The sequence below is a fragment of the Homalodisca vitripennis genome, chromosome 7 (genome assembly GCF_021130785.1).
Source record: "Homalodisca vitripennis isolate AUS2020 chromosome 7, UT_GWSS_2.1, whole genome shotgun sequence".
NCBI classification, from domain to species: Eukaryota; Metazoa; Arthropoda; class Insecta; order Hemiptera; family Cicadellidae; genus Homalodisca; species Homalodisca vitripennis.
Window position 1 is genome coordinate 138,256,679 of NC_060213.1, and position 22,424 is coordinate 138,279,102.

General features: G+C 39.8%; 1 protein-coding gene across 4 annotated transcripts in view; it reads right to left on the reverse strand.

The window, feature by feature from the left end:
* Positions 1-22,424, reverse strand: part of LOC124366409 (polycomb protein SCMH1) — a 258,541-nt gene that overhangs the window by 62,582 nt on the left and 173,535 nt on the right. For all 4 annotated transcript variants that reach the window (XR_006922808.1, XM_046822940.1, XM_046822939.1 and 1 more), the window contains exon 3: positions 18,532-19,342. Coding sequence is in view for 3 of the 4 variants with exons in the window: in XM_046822940.1 (XP_046678896.1) it covers positions 18,532-19,342 (811 nt within the window). In the remaining variant the exon portion in view is untranslated. The remainder of the gene's footprint in view (positions 1-18,531; positions 19,343-22,424) is intronic.

The following is a 22,424-nucleotide window of genomic DNA, read 5'->3' on the forward strand; positions in this document are numbered from 1 at the left end:
ACATACTTTCGAGGTACATAGATATTAACTAGTTACCAAATTAAATTTCTAGTCCCATATTGTCTTTCAAAAAACTCTTAAGCAAGGTTAAGTCAGAGCCTAAAGCACTAAATTAACCTAATCTAATTTTCTAGATACGATAGATCAGGCAGTATCCCAGATTAACCTAAAACGCCGTAACTATTTGGTAACAAATTTTCGAGGTAGATTAGGTCAGGCCCTAAAATAAGCACTAAATTAACCTAAAACTCCGAAATTAATTTCAAAACAATGTTTGTTCTAAAATAATACGTTTAATAGAGCAGAAATTTTGTATGTTTAACGCAGCAAAAAACACGTCAATGGGTGCAAAAAATTGGCTAATTCGGAATTTTAAAATGTGACTCATACTAGAACTCGAAACATCTTCATTACTATCTCTTCTGACAGAGGCATCTTGGTTTTTGCGATTACGAAGGATTCTCTACGTCAGAAATCAGACCGAAGGCACGACGTCAGGTGAAAAATGCGCGCTCGTTTGTTGGAAAACGACGGGACTTTCTAACGAGCCGGGGTGTGACTGATGGGAAGGTCACGTTTGCGCTTTGCAGCTTGACAAATATTGACGGACAAGGTGGAAAGTTGAGGTTATGTTAAGCGAGGCTCTGCGGTCTCAACACTTGAGGATATCTGATTTGAGGTTATGTCACATTTGTTCTTTTTGAAGAACGGTTCTCGTTTGCAATGCATGTAGTTGATAATATTCTTCACATTTCTTAGGAATTTGAGTACAATACAAAAATGAAGGTGAAGACACTAACCAATTTGTTTAATATAGAGTCAATTGTGTTCACTGTTTAATTTTTTTCATCGTTCCAATTGCAGCTTGTATTGCTTTAAGCGAGCAACCCATTTCCATAATGCATTCAAAACTATTTACATGCTTAATTGCTTCAGAGATTCTGTTGTCACTTTTCCCAGTGCAGCAATCCTTAATTTTCATAATTGTGATTTTGTGCTTTGGTGTACAATACAATTATTTCTAATTACGCTTAGAATCTCATCTAAGCTGGAGATTCGTATTCATATCGATTATAAAAATTCAACTTTTTCGACAGTTAAACAAATTCTTATTACCTCACTTTTTTATGAGAGAAACAAAAAAGAAACTGGTTTTTTCCACGTTGATACTCCCATAACCTAGATTTGGAACATAATGGAAAGTTGGGATGATGAAATTATTTTTTAGTTAACAAAGCAACAAACTTGGTCAAAATGTGATCAAAATTGGACAAGCACTTGTTTTGGAACACACTCCACCGACCCCAAAATTTTGGTGGTCTTGATAAGGCATTAGCATATGCAAGAGAATTGAAGTACAAACTTGGCTTCATAGGAAATTGGTAGAACTACCGGACGTTGTTAATCACCATGAAAAGGGCATTAGATAATTAATTGACCTGGAGTCTGGCACATTAACGAACTCCAACACCGAAAGGACCAACACCCGGAAAGCGGTTCGCGGCCATCAACCGCCGACCGAGCTGATCAAGAGAAGATTACTGTGATTTGCGGTAATAGGCGGTTCTGGGATCATGGTAAACACAACCTTAAAAATCAGTAAACACCATCTGGCCAGCTGTTGGCCAAATCATATGTTTCAATTTTGTTATGATTATTGGCCAGCTGTGCTTTGCATTTCTAATGCATTTCAAATGGACCGCCTAACCTCAAAGTGATGTGCATCAGCTTATCTGTTGTGTCATCTTTATAACATCATTCTCCACGGTTGATGCGAGATTGCGCGTAATTTCCACCAAATTACACTGTCGAGACGAGCCATAGGTCAGCGTTAAAATATATAAAGCAACGTCCGGACGTTGCAAAAGCCGTAGTCTTTCGAAATTCGAATGCGTACCACCTGTTTCTAGTATCTGCACTAGTTATGTTTTTAAACCTCTGGTTTAGGTCCTTCTATCACATTACTACCCGACTAGGCTTCGATGATTATTTATTGCTTTGCAAAAATGCCGTGCCCTTTCCGGGTTTCGAATCCGGGTCCCTCGCGTGATCAGCGGAGACGCTAACCACTCGGCTATCATCGGCACAAATCCCATTAGAACGTCATTAATAAAGAAAACGGGACCCAGTAGAGAGCCTTGAGGAACAACACAAGGGACTGAAAACAAGATCCTTAAATTGTTATTTTTGGTCCGAATTTGGACACGATGAGTGGATTAAATATAAAACAATCCAAAGCGATTCCTCAAATACCATAAAGTTTATTTCAATAAGAAGAATTTGATAACGAACAAAGGTTTCTGTGAGATTTGCAATGATAAGACTAATACTGATAACACATAAATGGAAATAGGCCATATTGAAATTATGAAATTATTTACCTATGAAGATCCTTTTGCCGACTATAACACATTTTTATTTCCATCTTTTTCACGGCCTATAGGGCATTCTTGTCAAGGGTATTTTAAAAGAAGATGCTAGGGTTTCTGAAAAAGATGCTTCCTTTGCATTTCCTCTAGAGATTATCTACCGATACAGTAAACCACAGTGGGTAGGGATACCAGCATAAACGTGCTTCAGCTAAATTCTTGATTCTGACATAATCACATCAAAAGTATACTCCAAATATTCCAGTTCCAAGGTCATTTGTAAATTTAGAGCCACATAAGAGTGAATTTGCTGTTGGGTATTATGACAGGAAATCATTAAATAGTCAAATCATAACCTCGGATGGACACTTTGAACTTGCTGAAATCACACGACGATGTTCTAAAGTCTGACAAATGCTTAGGAGTGTAACAACCGTGCCAAACTTTTGATCCTGAGACACCTTAATTAGAAAGATAATTTATTCTCATTAGAGCCCTAGTTAGAAATAGCCGGAGAGGGCATGACTGCTCCGCCCCGGGTTCATTTGGGTATTCAGAGCAAGGAAAGAGCAAAGATCACGAACTGACCTTTGGTTGCTGTTATCTGTTGCGACCTTTTGGCCTTTCAGGCTTTCCACCGTTCGCCCCTGATGTAAACCAGCCCTTAGGCACCACCTCTCGTTGCATTACAAGGTGCACGCTACACTAGCATTCTTATTGTTGACCTGAGCCGAAGAGGCAGTTCTTCAAACCATCTCTAACGTCTTGATCACTCTTCCGATCTGGGAAGTTCAAAAACACAAACTACTCATTGCCAAACTTTGACACCTAACATGATTTTTACTTGATAACAAATTATGACCCAACTCACCTCCGCAAGTCTCAAGTCTTGTTTGATAAAAACGTAAATTTATTGCCGATTAACTGGATGCCCATGCAGGTTTGTCAGGACTTGCAAAAACTTCCTTCAACACGTTATTTATCCTCAATTAGTAAATAAATTATATTTTGTACGCGTTATCAATGTAGTTATTAAAGTTCAATTACAGCGCTTAATTACCTCGTTGGTAGGCATTTGTTGCCAGCGGGGGCGATAGATCTCGCCAATTAGCAGGTGTTCTATTAGCGGCAAAATGTTATTCGGTTTTCTGGAGGCGATCATAAATAAAACCACTTTTGAGGGAAACACGGCTAAGGAGATATAACGAGCTGAGGCAATCCACGATGGGAAGGTGTAAGTCGGCAATCACTCGCGATCGTGGTCAGAATCGATTAACAAATCGATCGAAGTGATTGTTGGTTATCGACTTTGCACTGATTACGGCCTAAAATGAGATCAATAAACAGATAGCGCAATAGAACAGGGGCGGCGGTCCGGCGCACGTCCAGCGACCAACGGACACTTGGACAGGTCCATTACGGTGCTCCAATTTTCTCGAAAAGGGGGCAAATTAAAAACGGCAGCCCGACCGTCTTGGGAGGCCGGCTGGGTAATTACTACGAACGTGTCCGGAGGTACTACTGTTTGCGACGTGCTGCCGCGCACAGCGCCACCGGTGCAATATGGTTAATCGGGAACAACACTGGTCCCATCTACGACCCTTGAGGGACACCGCGAGTCCAATTATGTTTAATTGCAAATCGGTCTGCCGATGCTGGCAATCAACATATTTCGAATGTAAATTACAATAATTAGATACATTAAAAATAATTGTAATAACTTTATTATTGTTCTAAATTTTTCCAGTGAGATAAAAACTTTCTCAACGAAAGTGCCAACGAATTGTAACGGTAGAATCCAACAAATCTTTCGGGGAAAGGGATTCAATTGCATCCGGAGCAAGCCGAATGTCGAGTAGCTAGCTTTCTTTAATTGATTTCGTGCCCCGACGTCCATCGATTTCCTCCTAAATTCGCGACCATTAAGATGGCCCCATCACGAAATGGCCGAATCCGATTAAAGGGAAGCGGAATGATCATTGATCGGCCGAGACCGGTATGCAAAGAAGCTCTTCGACTTTTTGATGGAGCCGGAGGACCTCTGTGGGAACAGCCTCAATTAAGACGTCCTCAAAACTGCGGTCTTCGGCGAGATCGAATCTGATGGCATCGTGTCAACCGTGGCGTGGTGCAAGGGTTAGATTCCGTCTTTCGCAACTTCAGCTGCGCTCACGACCCTCCTAGCTCATCGCGCCAGCTCTATCTCTCTCCTTCTCCTCCGCCTTCTCATTCACGCCGCAGGACCGGAAACACCTCGCGTCTGAAAGGAAACCGAACGTCATCGCTGTATTATGTGGGACCGGCCGTCCACCGCATCTCACAACACCTCGGTGGGGTAATGTCGCTTCTCACGAACCCGAGTCCTGATGAAGGAGATAGCATTGAAGACGAAACGTCCGGTTATGAAGTCGTGTTGTGGTTTACACTCGGGTGTATCCCTGAAAGACAGGATTTCAAGGGTTTTGTTCGGCTGAAAATGGTGGAAAACATTTACGGCGAACATTTATTACTCACGATCAAATTCCTTTCGTTTGCATAGATGCAAAAATATAACGCGATTTCAGCATTACGCAGTGACATGAAAGAGGAACTAACTACCCCTAAGTATGTAAGTTGGACTGATACCCAATACAGGCCCTTCGACTCCTACATATTCATCGAGGTGCTCCACAAACTGAATAAGGCCAAGCTATCACATTGAGTAGGTAAAAGTTTCACACCTTCGGAAGGTTTCGCTCAACACACATCATCCGTATCAGCCATCTGGCCTTGGACGGCCAGTTTCCCAACAAGCGGATACCACGGCCCGGTAAATAAGGTTGGGCACGGCTGTTTTCAATTTTCTTCGAGGCACGTTTTCCCCGTTTATCTCGCGGCCGATAAGGTTTACGGCTGCCCTTGGTGTGAGTTATTCTCTCTCCAGGTGCCAACTCTGATAGGGCAGTTTCACACGTCATTTGCCGAATCGCCGTGCCGGGTACCGGCTCAAACACAGTTTGTGTTGAGTTTCGGCAATTTGTTCTTTATTACCGGAAGTACCGTGGTGGAGATCCCGGTTCGTGACGTGGGCATTCTGAATCACTAGGATTCAGGCTGCTGTGAGGCGAGGTAAAGATAGGGTTATGGGTTTAAGCGAATCTCATAAATACTACATCTATTTAACCTCGATATCCTATTCCACAGCAACACAGAGCCACTGGCTTGATTCCTCCTAATGTTAACAGTGGGGAAAAAGTTTGGATTAATATATTTTTTCATAAATTAATCTACTGTGTAAATAGTATTTTGTGTCACTGTAGAGAAGTCACCGTTTGTTATAATGACAATACAATAGTCGGTGTTCGAACAGATGGGAAAATGTTAAAGTTAACAAACGCCGCAGGCTTATCAATTCTAGATCAAGAACATTAATAAAATTGTTTTCATTAAGACAATCAATTCTTGGCTTCGGTTTCTAAATTCTGTCCTTCGTCTTAGGTTTTAGCTACATGCACAACCTATGCACGTGTTATTTTATAATGCCTGAAGAAAGGAGAAGATACTCGTTTTCGAAACCTCGTGTTTAAGTTTTTGCAACATATAATCCGTGACCATGACACTCTTTCGAAAGAGTTCAACATTTTTTATTAATAAACGAGTTATTATTACACCACATATTTCGGCAGTTATTTACATTAATAAAATAAAAAGTTTGACAATATTGTTTTATAATATAAAATGAAATAAAAATAATTTTGGCCTTATATTATTTCCTGTGTGCCACCACAGTATGTCGCTTAAAATGAATTCAACTTATTATCATACGATTTCCTACAAATGTGTTATAAACTAGTTATTTTTATGTGGTTTGGGTTTTTCACTTTGTAATAGTTGTAAAAATGTAATTATAAGTTAATAGGAGGTTTTGTAACAAAATGGTAATTTCATCTTGAAAGGATAGCATGATCTGTTTTGTAATGTATGTGAAACTAAGTCAATTTAGATTTCAACCCATAACTTTACATTTTTAAACGAGCAACACTGGCATTAGCGCGCTCCCAACTCTGCAAGAAAATTACTAAAATTGCAGTATAAATTCACCGAGTTTATCTCATGCCATTAGGTCACTGTAATATAATAAAGTCGGATAACCTATTAAAATAACAAATTCATAACGCTAACGGGTATCGATTATAAAAAGAGGATGAAATACGATCGGCTGCAGAGCGCGGAGATATTATGGAAATAGCGCCGGTCCCAAGCCAGCGCCCTGAGGCACACCAATTATCCCATATCGGCGTTCACAGAAGTCATTGTCTCAGAGGTCATCGGTTCTTCGGCGTTCAGGTCGTTCGGTCCCGAGAACAACACAACGATGTCGTTATCGGCCTCGTTGTTATCACTCCGGCCTCTGACAATAATAATGACGTTTACTTTGTCTCTGCAACTGTCACTTAGACAAATGTCAAGAACGGGTTTAAAATAGTTGGAATTGTTCTGAGACTACTGCATAAATTGCATTCCTTAGACGTGTATTGTGGGATACAGATTCCTGTTCACAGTGTGGCATTAGTGTTCATTGCAGTATTTTGTTCGTGTTGCATGACAACCACAAAATATTTATTAACATTGTTGAAAGGTGGTCTAAAAATTTTAAAATGACAACAGTAACTTCTTGGATCCAATGAAAGATCGAGTGCAACTGTGTTGGTGTGCTAAGAAGAGTTAAACGGGGTTACAACAACACTTTTCTGTGTAGAGGTTGTCAGTTAACAGGCTATGTAGAGATCAAAACTTCAAATCTAGAACTAATCTAAATTTACAGCGAACGTTTTACAGCTTTTGTTTGTCAGTGTTTTCTCGAGTGTTAATAGTTAAAATCATAGTTCATATAAACATGTAATGCGCTTTCTGTCTTGAAACCAGTTCAGTAAAATAAAATTGTGTCCGACGAAATCTAGAACGTAACGTAATCTATGCCACGTCTACATTCTAAAATAATGCACATAATTTTCATCTATAATTACTGTTTTTCTTTAAACATACTTACACAGTGGCTCTACCTCAAATAATATTACTCGTTAAAACGGTTTTTGTTGGATTCTTACTATTTATGAACTACAAAGTAGTATTTATCTTATTCACATGTGGAGATTAATTACTCCAAAGAAGAGAAGTATTCATTTGATTCCGTGTTTACAAACATTTTACTGTGTTTTAAAAAGATGTCAAGGTACCTGATCATCAAAATTAAAAGAAAACCTAAAAACATTACGACATTAAATAGTAGTTTTTTCTTTTTCTTCTCTTTTAAGCCTTAGCTTTAGCCATGACGGCTTCGATGTACACTGGTTTATTTTCAAAGTACACACACTGTTCCGTGTCTATACATGGTTGGACTTCCCCGGGACTTGAACCCGTGATATCTTAGTTAGAGAGCCGGGACTATAACCGGCTACGGAGGAGGACAAATAGTAGTAAATCGTTGTAAGAGATTTAACAATGCTCGTTATACTGCTGATTATAGCCACTGTGTTGTGTTTATCGTCTGCCACAAAACCCCAGATGTGTCGCAAACCGATTTGAAGGAGCCACAGCCGAAACGGAGAACACCAGTCACGTGCGGATCCGATAATTTGACTAGACCGCAAAACGGTGGAAATATCACCGGACCCAGACCGCATCCTCGGGGCACTCCTGATTGTAAAACATTTTCGATGCGAGATTGATCCCGGACGGGTTCCTCCCCCGACAATGGGGCTTATTAACCTTTCCGGCGCGGCTGTCAAAACAGCGGAGTCAAGTCCCGGGTCGACCCACGTCCTGCGAACGCACGCGTACACGCACACGCGCACGCACTAACGAGCGGCTGATTGCTCGGCTTCGTTTCGTCAAATTGTCGACCATTTGGGCTCCGTAAATGGCAGCATTAGCGGGGTCCTGCGGTCATCATTACCGATACAATAACTGAACTGGAAAACACACAGGTCGGCTGCTGCCCCCGGCTATACTCGCTTCGGGGCCCGCGGATTCATCCGAGATGGTCCGCATACTTGGGGCCCTGACATACAACACATGCGGGGCAAACCCAATGGTGAAGGAAAGAAGATTTTCTAGACAATTTGCCATTGTTCAGCGATAAAAAAATCAAACACAAATACTTTTTGTATCGATGAACGATGGTAAATGTCCGAAAAAATCCTGATTCCTTCACAATCCTTCCATCGCCAAAGTTAAACTTCAAACTAAGAATTACAATGGTATTCCAACAGTAAGTTGAAATATGGGAGTTCATACAGTGGTGCTCTCGAAAGGCAAAAAAGGCGTTGAAGAAATTGTTGGTTCGAAAGTTTGGTTTTAGAGAATATTAATTCTAGTTTTATATATAGGCGATGGTGAAAATATCAGCTATTCTATTGTATTCATATTCCAGCAATATTAAAAAATTTCCAAATTGTAAGAAAGTGCTAAATTGGGAATTCCAGTTGCATGTATGAATTTGTGGAAATACCACGAGCATATAAAAGCCCCAAGATTAAAAAATATTCTACACATAACGTAGCTGTGGTAGGAAGGGTTGATTCAATTGAATTTTTAGTTTAGCCTCCAGTCAGCCTTCCTTGTATTGCAGAGTCTGGTATCTGACGCTGTCTCAGACTTGACTCCTGAAATATGGAGTCAATTCGTCTGAAGAGATCAATTGTGTACCTGAAGAGACAACGAGACTACCACTTCACCTATTTATAGGTTTCTCTGATGTCGAACGATGTAGGGTAATTGTTGAGCTTCTTCGTCGTCGACTTTCTTTGGACCTCTTCAGACGAACGTGACTCCAGATTCCACAAATCTGAGAGAGCGTCAGATACCCAACGCTGCAATAAAAGGAAGGTGAACTGGAGCTAAACTGAAAATTCACTACTGAATTCGAGTGCTAACAGATTAAAACTCACAAAAAGAGTACAGCAACTAACTTGTCCAGTCAGAACACCAACTATTGTGACAGTTATACGGGACGATGTTGTGGAGTAGTCACAATGGTGGCGTGTTTACACGAGCGGTTAACATAACAGACCGGTCTTCGGATCAACATCGGGCCAGACGTCGCCCCCATACACCTGTCGAGCGTCACCTCCTCGACCCGTTTTACGGTCTAATCTAGCCACTTGACTAGGGGAACAGAGACTTGAAGCAAGGCTAAATATTATACGACTTGGTTCGTTCTACATTTTAAAAGTTTTTAGGAATTATAAGATCTTTATTTCTGGTTGAATATGGGTGATTAAGAGTATTAAATTTTGAAAGATTAAATTTAATGTGTGATAAATTATTAAAGATGGAAACGTCAAAACATGAGTGCTCCCTACAACCTTCTCTATATCCTAGTCCTCAGAAAATTCTAAGAGTACTCTTATGGAGTAAAAACACTCTCTTCCTATTTTACTGGGTGGTGAAACCCTAAAAAATAACTCCATACGTCATCAAGGACTGAAAAATGTCGAAATACGCAAGTTTGAGAGCCTCTCTGGATTCAGTAGATGCTGGAAACCTACGGGAATATAATTTCAAGACCATTAGACGGAGAACGAAATGTTGGTAAATGCCTTGTGAAATTCCAAGAAATTTAGATGAGCAGCTTGTGTAGTTTGTTAGTACCTAACACCTGAAGAAGAAGTCAGACATCAGTTTTCGAAACGTCGTGTTTCTCTTGTAATACAAGACATTGGTAAATTTCCGTACTCGCGTTGACTCATAGATAACTTTACTCTCATTAAAGGTCCAACGGATTTACTCTTGTGCCAATATCCATCAGATTCCATCCAGAATGATTCCCGCCAGAACGATGCCCGCCGGCGACAGGTGGTTGGAGAGAGGTACAGGTGCCACCTGCGGTATCCAGAGCGTAACTTTGTTATCCTACTGTTATCACAGTCCACGTAGTTGTCGGCTATAAGTTAATTAGACAACGTAAATACTACGTTTATATCGCTACGCTTCCGTGATCGCCCTTCCACCGGAACTGACTTTGCTCCGTGCTCTCCACTTTCTCTCCAGTTGTAGGGGTGAAAACTACCACAGCATCTGTTGGAAATGCGGTTACTTCTTAGTCCACGAGGGGTAAAGGGTGCAGGACAAGGCAACACTTTCTTATCAATGTATCAATGCTAAGTACTTCATTGAAGTGATCCATCGAATGTTGGTGAATTGAGTTAAATTCCCACATTATTACATTTTTTCTTTACAAGAAAAGTGTAGTTTTAACAATATTGTAATAAATGTTCCTCATATATTGTAGTCATGTATTTGTAGTTTATTCGCTGAGCTTTAGCGATGCCCATCTCTCATGGGGCTTGGAAGAATTTCATTTCTGTCTGTCTGTCCGCATTCTCGAAAACGAAATGACCTATAGACTTGAAATTATGCATGAAGCTTCATTTATATGTGAGGAACATTGAGTTCGACGATGGCACGTATCATTCCATTGGATTTGGCTGAGCGTTAGCAAATATTTTCACATGGGTATTCTGGGTAACCGTGATGGCAACGAGAAAATAACAATATAAATAAGTTTGAAACTCAATACACCCATAAGAGATTTAAACATGTGACATAATAACATATGTAGCATTACTATCTCAATATACACACCATTTGATAATGTCTTGGACATTTATTACTCAATAACTAATATGAAACCCAATGTAATGAACAATATGTTAAAACAGATTGAATCTAAATGTGCCTTAACCAAAGTGCGAGACATGCACGAATATGAGACAAGAGGCAGAGATAACTACCATTCTGGAATGCACAGAACGGTGGTTTATGAGCATTTGCTTTCACAGGCAGGTGTTCAATTTATAAACAGATTGCCAAACTAAATTAAAAATGCCTTAACGCCCAAGGTGTTAAAACTCGTATCAAATTCTGTCTAACGTCAAACGCTTTTTACAATGCTGATGCATTTCTGGCATTCAACTGGGAGACCACGCGATGAGGAAACTGACTCCAGCGCCGAAAGTGGGCGGTAATTGACATGGAATGAATGGGGCGTGAATGTCGTCATTCACTAACCTTTCAGGTGTCGCGGTATCCGTGGTAAACACAGCCATCTCAGACCACTATGGCCAAGAGGCTGAAATTAGTGGCGAAAAAATAGAAAGGGAGCCCAAAACTACTAAAAACTATAAGAGACATAAGGCCAGGTAACATTGCTCTCCTCAACGCTTCCCTTTCCAAAAGAAAAATTGGGATTTCTTAAATCTACCACAGTCAGTAGAGCAGCCACTTTAAATTGTTCTCCAAAAATTTTAATTACCATCTAAATTTATGCTGTCCTACTAAAACAATCAAAGTTTGCCCGAGAAAGGCAAACAACAAATGGATCACAAAAGGAATATTGGTATCGAGAGAGAGAAAAACTTAAATTTTTCTCCGAAATTCAAAAAACTACTTCAAACGAAGATTTCAAAAATTTTTTTTCGGAATTACAATAGAATTTACAGAAAAGTGATCCAAGCTGCGAAAGCATATGATGTCTCTAAATCAATCATCTCGTCAAAAAAATGTTTCTAAAAACTGTTTGGGGCATCATAAACAATAAAAATGAATCACAGACCCAAATAAAAATCAAAATAGGGGATAGGCTTGTAGAGGATGCGACTGAGGCTGCGAATGAGGTTAACAGATTTTTCGCGTCTGTTGCTCTGGTGAGCAAGGTCCTTGTCCATCTCCTCCGCAAGTAAACCCCACGCCGCGAAGACAGAGCCCAGTGTCATCATTGGCTTTGGGTCCTGTAGTTGAGGATGAGCTCGAAAGAATTATTCAACAGCTCCCGGCAAAAAAATCAAAACGATATTAATTTAATGTCTGTGTGGCTCATTAAAAAGGTGCTCAAAGCATGTTGTGAGTCCATTATCCCAATTAGTCAATCATTCTTTTCAACAAGGAGTTTTTTCCCTCGCTCCTTAAAATCGCGAAAGTAACTCCAATTTAAAAAAAAGATGATCCCAGCTCAATCAATAATTATAGGCCTGTCTCAATTTTGCCCGCATTGAGCAAAATTTTTGAAAAACTCTTTTTAACTAGAATGCTTCAGTTTCTAAACAACCATAACCTGCTTTCTGAACACCAATTTGGTTTCAGGAAAGTGAAATTGACTACAGACGCCGTTGGTGAGTCTTGTCAAAATGGTTGTAGTGGGTTAGAAAGTCGAAAACTCCCAACATTAAGTGTGTTTCTCGACTTATCTAAGGCATTTTTACTGTGTTGACCACTCGAAATTGCTCGACAAACTTGAATCTCATGGCATCAGAGGCGTGCCGCTCCACTGGATTAGCTCATTTTTAGGCCACAGAACACAAATCGTCCAAATCTCAATCAAATTCTTTGAACCGATTCAGCTGAGCTATGGTGTCCCCTCAGGGATCAATACTCAGTCCGATTCTTTTCCTCATCTATGTCAATGACATGGAGTCATCACTACTGCATGGAAGACTTGTGCAGTACGCTGATGACACGACACTTTGTTTCACCAACAAATCAAAAACTATTCTGGAACAGCAAATCTTTCTTGACAAGACACCAACAATTGTGTCCAACACTTCAAACAGCCTCAACTTCAAAGCAAATTCTTCAAAATCAAATTTCTTGACTTTCGCGTTGCGATCAGGAAACTCCAATGACGGGCCAGCCGTTTTATTGGATGACTTTTTCCTGGAGGAAGTCGACTGTTCAAAATTCCTCGGAATATTCCTGGATCGGGGGATTGACTTGGAATTATCACATTGATCATGTTTGCTCAAAACTGGCCTCGGGCATCTAGGTATTGAGGTCTTTAGCCAAATACTGCCCCATTCAGGTACTGATGACGGCTTATTATGGCTTGATCTACCCCCACCTCACCTACGGTTTGGTGCTGTGGGGAGCCAGCGCAAACTATCATTTTTTCAGGGCATTCAAATTGCAGAAGCAAGCGATTCGCATAATCGCACAGTTAAGGTTTCAGAGAAACATGCAAGGAAGCTTTTTAAAAAACTGCAACTGTTGACTCTGCCGTGTCTCTACATCCTAGAGACAATCTTTTTTTGTATGTCTAAATGTGCCATGACACGTGGCCGAGACATACATTCGTATGGGACAAGAGGCAGAGATACCTACCGAACTGGAAGTCACAGGACGGGGGTTTACGAACACTTGCCTTCGCAGGCAGGAGTTCGTTTTCTCAACAAGTTGCCAAATTCAATCAAAAACGCCCCAACGCCCAAGGCGTTAAAAAGCTCGTTTTTAAAACGCTTTTTAGCGTCTCAAGCATTTTATAGTGCTGACGAGTTTTATGGCATTCAACTGGGTGACCGCACAATTGGAACACTGACAACCAGCGTTGGAAAATGGGAAAATTGGCATGAGTGAATGTGGTGCGACTGAAATTTCTGTATGTTTGGACTGGTCTCAATGTGGAGTGATTGGTCCAAATTGTAGAAAAATGACTATTGCTATACATTTTTGTAATGTTCTGGCAAAATAAAAATGATTTGATTTGATTTGATGTTTGAATGTTGTAAGTTAGAATGTGCCCTTAATGTGGGATGAATCAAAGAGTTTTAGATTCAAAATTAACGTTTGCTATGCGATGTATATTTTTGACTTCATTTGATTTAATAAGTAGACTTTAAGTTTTGCATAAGGACATCATTTCTACAAGAATGAACCACTAAAAATATAGAAAAGAAAAAAAAGAGAAAGAATAGAGATTAAAATCTTCTTTAGTTCTTTCTATTTTAGTTATACGTAAACATATGACATTTTAAACACTGCATTGTATAAGTTAATTGTTTTGATAGGTGTATTAGGAGTTCAACAAAGTACAAAATTGATAGGTAAAGATTTAGATAAGTTACTCTGCAGATTAGATACGCAATTTTCTTTCTGCATTTAAATTCATAGAAATAATTAAATGCGTGTAGCCTAATTACCATATGGCTCCCCAATTATACACATTACCCAAACGCAGTGATCGCAATTAACCGAAATAGACATTAATCTGCAACATTTTTGGCCATTAGGACGAACCTTTTCCTTAGGAGTGCGTCGGAATGGCCACTAATTAAAAGCATTACCATCTAAATAAACCTGTAACATTCGGTCGATTCGTCAGGACAATGTTAATAATCGCAAATTACCCGCCTTTTAAGCCGAAGTATCAGAGCTTGAAGCAGATAACGACACACTCGCTCACATACGCAGGGCAAACATCTAATTACGTACACGATGCACTTAATTTGCATTTCACACGGCCCATGAGTACCAACTGTCCGACATGAAATATCCCCAACCCGTCATTACCTCCTCACTGTTTGATTCCATCTTATAATTTACCTCAACCGGTTCGAGATGAGTATCGCGAGTCTAATGAACAATACATATTTATATACTCGCCTCAAAAACAACACGCTTGTTTGACCCGGTTGTTTTCGGATAATTATGGGGGGTAATTAAGTCGGCCGCGCATGCGCGTGGGATACGGTGCGTACAGTTCATTCTCAAAAGGAGCTGTTACTTTTTCCTCTCTTGACCCTCTTCTGGTATCAAAATTTATTTATAACGTTGAATATTTAGTTCGTGAAATATCTAAAGGTCAAACAAACTTTGTCCACCTTTTTAGACAATAGCCCAAAAATACTTTCAACCACTGAAGTGACACTTCGGGAAATGTAGACAAACGAATGCATAATTTAGTGCCTCGGCAAAATTACGATTTTGTTTCAGCCCAGAACTCAAATTTTTGAAGTCGATTTTGAGTATCAGGAGGCCATAATATAGTTTAAAGACTCTATATTTAAACACAAACGCACTTTGACAATGGGGGGATATGTACCCTGATATCAGAAACTTAACGCTTCTTAATCTTAACATTATGTTAGTTCCTGTAGCGTCTTCTGAATTTATGCAATCAAGTCAGAGAGCGGATTAAATTGTTTTATGGAACAGTCAAAATCATGAATCTAACATGGGATTGGCAACCAATATTAATCATCACGTGAACAGCCTCTTACTAAGCCGGGCTATATTAAATGCTGAACAATGATTGTACGACATGCCGGCATGTCCCATAATGCAGAAAAAGTTCAAACAAGTAGCTTTATATTCACCTTTTCACTAAATTCACTTGTAATCACTAAAGGTTTGGTTGCAATAGCTAACCTACTTGATAAGGAACCTACCAAAAGCATAGCCTACAGCCTAAAGAAGTTACCTATGCAATACACGATTTATCAAACCACCTCAATTAATATGGAAATGCACAAAGGACCATGCAATTTTAAAATATCAGCTAGTTGATTGATTGCATGGGATTGCATGAGTTGCATGAGCCGTTAAAATGATTTATCGTGGAATGATGGGTGGGGGGGAGGGTGGACGAGTAGCGAAGAATGTAGGGAGATGCTGGAGCAACTTGTTAGCCATCGGTACGACGGTCGTTAAAAGTGGTAAAGACCCGCATACCCGGGGACCTACAGCAAGTTACCGACTGCTGAAGTTATCCGTAGCGAATAGTTCAACTTTTACATAGCGTCTGTAACTTGCTGACAACTTGACTCCCGGTTTGCGGCGTACTGGGTCGTAAACAAATAGTAACGGTGTGGTAGCCTAAGTCCGACGTAAATCGTTATAGTATTAGCAAATAGGGATTGCGGTTGAAGACTGTAGTCCCTCACGCACGCACGCACGCGCGCACCCCCACGCTCACGAGCGCAGGGGGTTGATGCCAGCCCTACACCTGCCGTTTTCCATCCTGGGTTATCCATTAACGTCTAGATTAATGTTTCTCGTAATGGTGACTACCTATATATACTAATCACTTTAGGACAACATTACAAATAGCAACAATCTGGTTTATTGTGGAAGTGTAAGCCTACTAGATGACTAACAGGGTGGAAATGCCTTCTGTAGCATCCGGCCCTCAGGACCAAACAATGTTACATGCGTGATTACAATAAAATAAAATCTTAAAATCAGGCAATGAGGACTAAACAATGTTACGTTCAAGATAGAGAGACAAACGGCCCTGAGTACCAAACAATGTTAGGTGAGAGATTTCCATAAAATGAAAAACTAAAGATCCTGCCCTGAGTACCAAACAATGTTACGTGAGAGATTGCCATAAAAGGAAAAACTAAAGATCCTGCCCTGAGAACCAAACAATGTCATCCTGTGCGTTCGAATATCCTGCATTTTTGTGTGTGCAAACCTATAAGGGCTGGAGTCGCTATTTGCTACTACTATAGGTCCACGATATAACCAACCCAGTTTAAATTTAACAGAACTGAATGTGTCAAAATAGGTGAAATTTGTTCTCGCTCGTATAAAACCCAACTCTTTAAGGATTACAGGTCAGGTTAATGAGCAAGGCGAGCGGCGCGTGCGCGTGTGGCGGTCGCGTGGTCGTATGGAAATGAGGGGTCAACAAATAGAAAATAACGCGCGCGCCGAGCCGCACCGCCGCGGCAGCGCGGAGTTGATGATTTATACGCATGCGTACAGGTGAACTGACTGGCTGCGCAGTGCCCGCGCGCCGTAATTACTGCGCATCTGGCTACTTGCTATACAACACGCGGCTTGTAATGTTAGTATTTTATAATTTGACGTGCCTTATTACTAGCAGTGAGGGAAGAAGTATGAGTTGAACCGATCTATTAGATATTGCATTAAGTACACGCATTTCCTCCTCATAAACATTAACGAAACCAACAAATAATTATACAAAATATTTGGTTATCTGATTATTAAATTATTTATAACGCGATAGATACAGTACTAACTACAATGACGACGTTATAAAGTGCATTACTGACGACGGATGATTTGGTCGATGCGTGCCATCTTATGAGTTACACGGCGTTTCGAGACTGGCGTATACCGTCTTCTTTTGATATCAAATCCTAAAAAATAAGTTTTAAGCATGCAAGTAAATAGTACGCATAAAAAGATATCTCTGTAATGCTCTTACGGTTATAAATTCTTTTAATTTGACTTGTGTTATTTTCAACAATAATAATAGATTATCAAAGTTTCGTTCAAACATACAGAACTTCCACGATTTATTCGCTGAGCTTTGTAAAGCCTATCACTCGTGGGGCTGGAAACATTTGTCTGTCTTTTCGCACGGTATCTCGAAAACGAACTGACCTATAAGCTTGAAATTGTGCATGAAGCTTTATTTCTACATTAGGAACATCGAGTTCGATGGTGGTGCATGTCACTCTAAGGGATTTGGCTTAGCGTTAGCGAATATTTTTACATTGCTCTTATGGTTGACCGTGGTGGCAACAAGAAAATAGAATAAATACATTTTGTAAATAAACTCAATACACTCATAAGAGATTCAAACATGTGACATATTAACACATGTAGCCTAACTACCCCAACACATACAGCATCATTTTATAGTCTCTTGGTTTGTATACTTTTATTATTTAAATACTTGTATGAAAACCGATTTGGTGGACAAAAATATGAATGCAATATGTAGCAAGATATGTCGAGAAAGATGTCATATGTAGACTTTTAAATTTGGCATAAAACTTGTTTTCTACAAGAATGAGTTCTATGGTGCGTCATTTTCTTGTCAACTTCTTTTATGTGATTGTCTGTCTGTATATCTGTGCGAAGGAGTAAAACAAATTATATTTTTGAATTTTTGCATGCAAGTTCAGCGAGGCCTATTACAACACGAGGTGGGGCGTACTCCTATTTTGGTAATAGGCTACCTGATGGGATAAAACAGGAGAACGATTGTAACAATGTAAAGCTAGTTCTAAATGCCTATTGGAGTGCAAAGCTCACATTAAGTTCAGTAACATGTGAAAGGCCATTGGGAAATCTAATTGGCAATTTAATTGGGGCTTGACATGCAGATTCAATAAAGGTATACATGAATATTTAATGTACGAATAAGTACAGGATAGCAAGAAGAAATATAAAAGGTGGTTTTCTGTACATTTGTATTGTACTGTAGTAGGGTTTATTTGCATTTTAAAGTTAATATACGCTATCAATAAATATTATGAGCACTCAATCCAAACATGAGAGTGCAACAAATTAATGCTATTGAGTTAGGAGCTTAGTTTTATTGACCTACCGTTATTTTGCAATTAGTAATTCCAAGGACAAATTATGTACTTACCGGCGCATATTCCGCACAGAGGTCGATGGAGGTGATGAAGTTGCAGACGTCGTCAACCGTCCAGTGGGCGACCGTCTGGGTGTCGGCGGAACTGGAGCAGGGTTTCTCGCCGGGGGTGGAGCACAAGGACAGGCAGGAGTTGGCGGTGGAGGGCCGAGAGACGGAGGCGGCGTTGGAGGGCGAGGTAGCGAGCTTGGACTTGGGTTTGGGGGACACACTGCCGGTTCTCTTGGACTGCAGGCGGTCCTTGGTGGTTCTTTGGAGAGCGTTGAGAATGGGGAAGTTGAGGAGGGCGTCAGGGCCGTACAGGCTCTCGCTTAAACTAGGGGTGTGCTTCCGGGCCTTCTTCAGCGGCGGGGTGACGGCGTTTGAGGACAGATCCAAGGGGTTGTTGGAGTTCTCCGGGGGCCTCTTAATGGCGCCCTTCAGGTAGGTCTCCAGTTGGTTCGCGCTCTGGGCGCTCGCCGTGCGGACCATGTTGAGGAGCGCCTGGGTGCTGCTCATGTCCACGAGGGGGGGCAGGAAGGGGACACCCCCGGGCAGGGGGTGCGAGAAGGCGTTCAGCCCGAAGTTGGCGAAGAGGGCCTGCTGCGCTTCTGCGGGAGTAGGGATCCCTGGCTTCAGGTCACTCTCGGAGGAATCTTTGGTGTTGGAGGGGGTTGTGGCGGGGTGGCCGGCCGTGGGGGATGTACTCGAGGAGGACCCCAAAGGCGCCATCAGGCCCACGAATGGGGTCGCCGCCCCTGGCTTGAAGGCGGAGAACCGCGGGTCCAGACTGGGCGGATACCCGTTCCTGGGCGAACTGAAGTAGCTGGAACACACAACCAAGGATCAATAACGAAATTTATTTACAAAGAACGTGTCACTCATTTATATTATGCAATTTGATTCAATTGTTTAGTATTATTTAATACATTCTGTTTGTGTGAAAACTTTCAAAAACCTTAGCTAGTTGTCCAGTTCTCATACCCAAATTTGAAACGAAACACAAAAATTAACATTTAACTCCTTCCGATCGATTATTCTACAAAGTCGGTTTAATAACTTGATCCAATGTTATTTTTTAACCATTATCGATAATATACATTTGATCATATCTAAACTTAAAGAATGTTTAATGCTGCTCTATCGAGGAGTATTGGGCAGACTTGTCCTAGTTTGAAGCGTTGTGAATTCCGTATTTATCATTTTATGGAGTAGATTTGTTTTAATATAATACTAGTGGCTCAACAGTAAAATAGATAGAGTATCTTAGACTTAGTATTCACTTTACAAATTTACCTTATAAAAGTTTGAATAAACGTTTTATCAATCACATTTTATTAGATGAATAGAAACAATATAAGCCACACCTACACTTACATATAAGTAAATGACAATTTAAATAAAATAAAATGGTAATTTTAAAAAATGAGGCTCGAAATACTTTGTTAAGAATTGTTTTGGATATGCTTTCTATTTGTTTAGTTTTATACAGCTATTTTCATCAGCGTTAATCTGTGAACCTAATTATGTACTGTTTATGTTCAGCCAATTATGTTCAGCCAATGATATTTTTAAACAATATTGTTTTGTTTTCTTCACTTAAATCACACCACTGATAACAGTAATCTTATCTCGGCCTACGAACAGATGATAACGAATCTTGGGTTTTCCAAACAGACGATCATAAAAACATTAACAGACAAGATACTAGTATATCAACTCTGTTAGGATTATTGTACAATGAATTAATACCTCACACTGCTACGATCAAATTGCACCATTTACGAGTATTCTTTATAATTAGAATTACGGATTACAACGTAAAACTACTGGTTTTCAACTGATGCATAGTTTTTAATAATAACAAATATTTTTATAAAATATTGAGATTGGATTCTGTTTTGAAAAAGCCGTCGAAGTCCTACCTATTTTCAAGATGTGAATTTAATGTGCTTTTTATAGTTGCTTTCATTGTTGATCGCTTTCATTAGAATATATATACAATTCCAGAGAACAGAGATTGATTGACAAAAGGTACTTGCACCGTCGGGACATACATAATATCAAATGTAGTTGCCAGTCACTCAATTTGGCCGGAATCCTAAAAGCTGAGATCTCCTTATGGTCATCGATATCCGAAGCTCACGAACTTCCAGTAGTAAGAAACCATGGGGTTGAATATTCCACAACCCCAATAGTTGGAGTAGAAGCTTCCACAGAGAGGCAAAGAAATACCTTAGAATGAATGCTGGAAGGTCACGAAGATCAGGAACTTCAGAGACTGCGAAACTATAGAGGACGAAGTAATGATTCCTATAGATTTGATGAGACCAATATTCCAGGCAAGTTTTCTCATTGGCAAGGAACTTTAGAAATCAGTAGATTTTTTAAAACATCTGAACACAACACATGGGCTTGTTGGGTGATTCTTGTCACCAGATGTTTCAAGACGCTTAGTCAGAAAGTACCATGAGGCCTCTATATGTAAGGTGGCTCAGAAATAGTTACATTCAGGGGCGTTACTGGAGCAGGATTTTCTGCATCTGGAAGTTTAAAATGGCTTGCGAAAAGACAATGCCATAAACATATAAACTGGGGCTGACCTTTTAAAGAGGCCATTCATCTTTAGTCTTATTTTGCAACCTCATGGCCACTGACCAGTACAAGGATTTTATCAAACATTATAAGGGGAAATATACCTTGGTGTTTTTTGTGCCCACCGAACCAAAAGAGAACGAGACATAATCTTCTCATTAACAAAATCGTGACAATATCGATGAACGTAGCAAACGTTCTAATATAACTGATTAAACATGTTAGCAAAGCATATTTTGAGTTTCAAACTATAAATAAAAAATTAGAACTTTCATCTATAATACATTAAATTAAACAATATTTTGCTCATTTTTTATGGGACATCTACTGGACCTAATAACGTGTAGGGTAATGTTAGAAACAGTAGACTTTCTGCAGAGAAACGTTCTTCAAGCTTCCAAATGAAAGTTTGCACATTAGGTTTGGATACGAGGTTCAGCATCAGGCACTCAAATAATTTCTCGGATTAAGTAAGTTAGTATCGGTTCAAAATTATAGATTTATGGACTACGTTCAGCATCAAAACTGTCAAAACATTGATTCTATTCTATTCATTGTTTCTGCTACTGAATGTCCTTTAATAAACGGATACGTATCGGAAGTACAAGGCAAAACGTGATAACGCGTGTGTGATATAACGGTTTGCAGAGTTTAAGAAACTTTTTTGAGTCTTAATTGCGATAAGGTTTCGCTATTTAATAAGGAAGTATCCAGACTCAGATTAAAACAGAGAATTCAGGTTCAAGTACGAATTAGGGAAAATTTGCATTAGGGAAAACTGGAATATTTTTGATCACACGCACGGAATAAGGGTAAGCGCTAAAGTAGTGCTCAGACATAACGTTCTAATCTGAAACGGAAGTAATTTAACAAAGTGTATCGACAAGTAAATTGATATTAAATGACCATGCCATTGAATTTCATAACTGCTTTAGAACCTCGAGAAGAAGCTACCAGTGCATTCATTATCTGTAGAAGCAGGATCCGAAAATAAGGCAAAGATGAGAAGACAAGTCAGAGAACAGAGGATACAAAGAGCGGTTTACGACTAACAAGGAAATAGTAACAGAGAAAGGCTGAAACATATATCTTCAAGACAGCGATCAGGATTTCAGAAAGACTTAAGAAATAGAAAAAGAAAAAGAGAAGAATAATGATTTGAAAGAGTAGAGTATCTTAAAATTGCAAACGACAGAGAAAAGCCGTGACGAAAACTAAAAATAATGTCTTCATACAGAACTAATGAGTAGATTCTTAGATGAAGATTTATGGATGATCTAGCCAGTAATGTGAATCCTTTACCCACATTTATT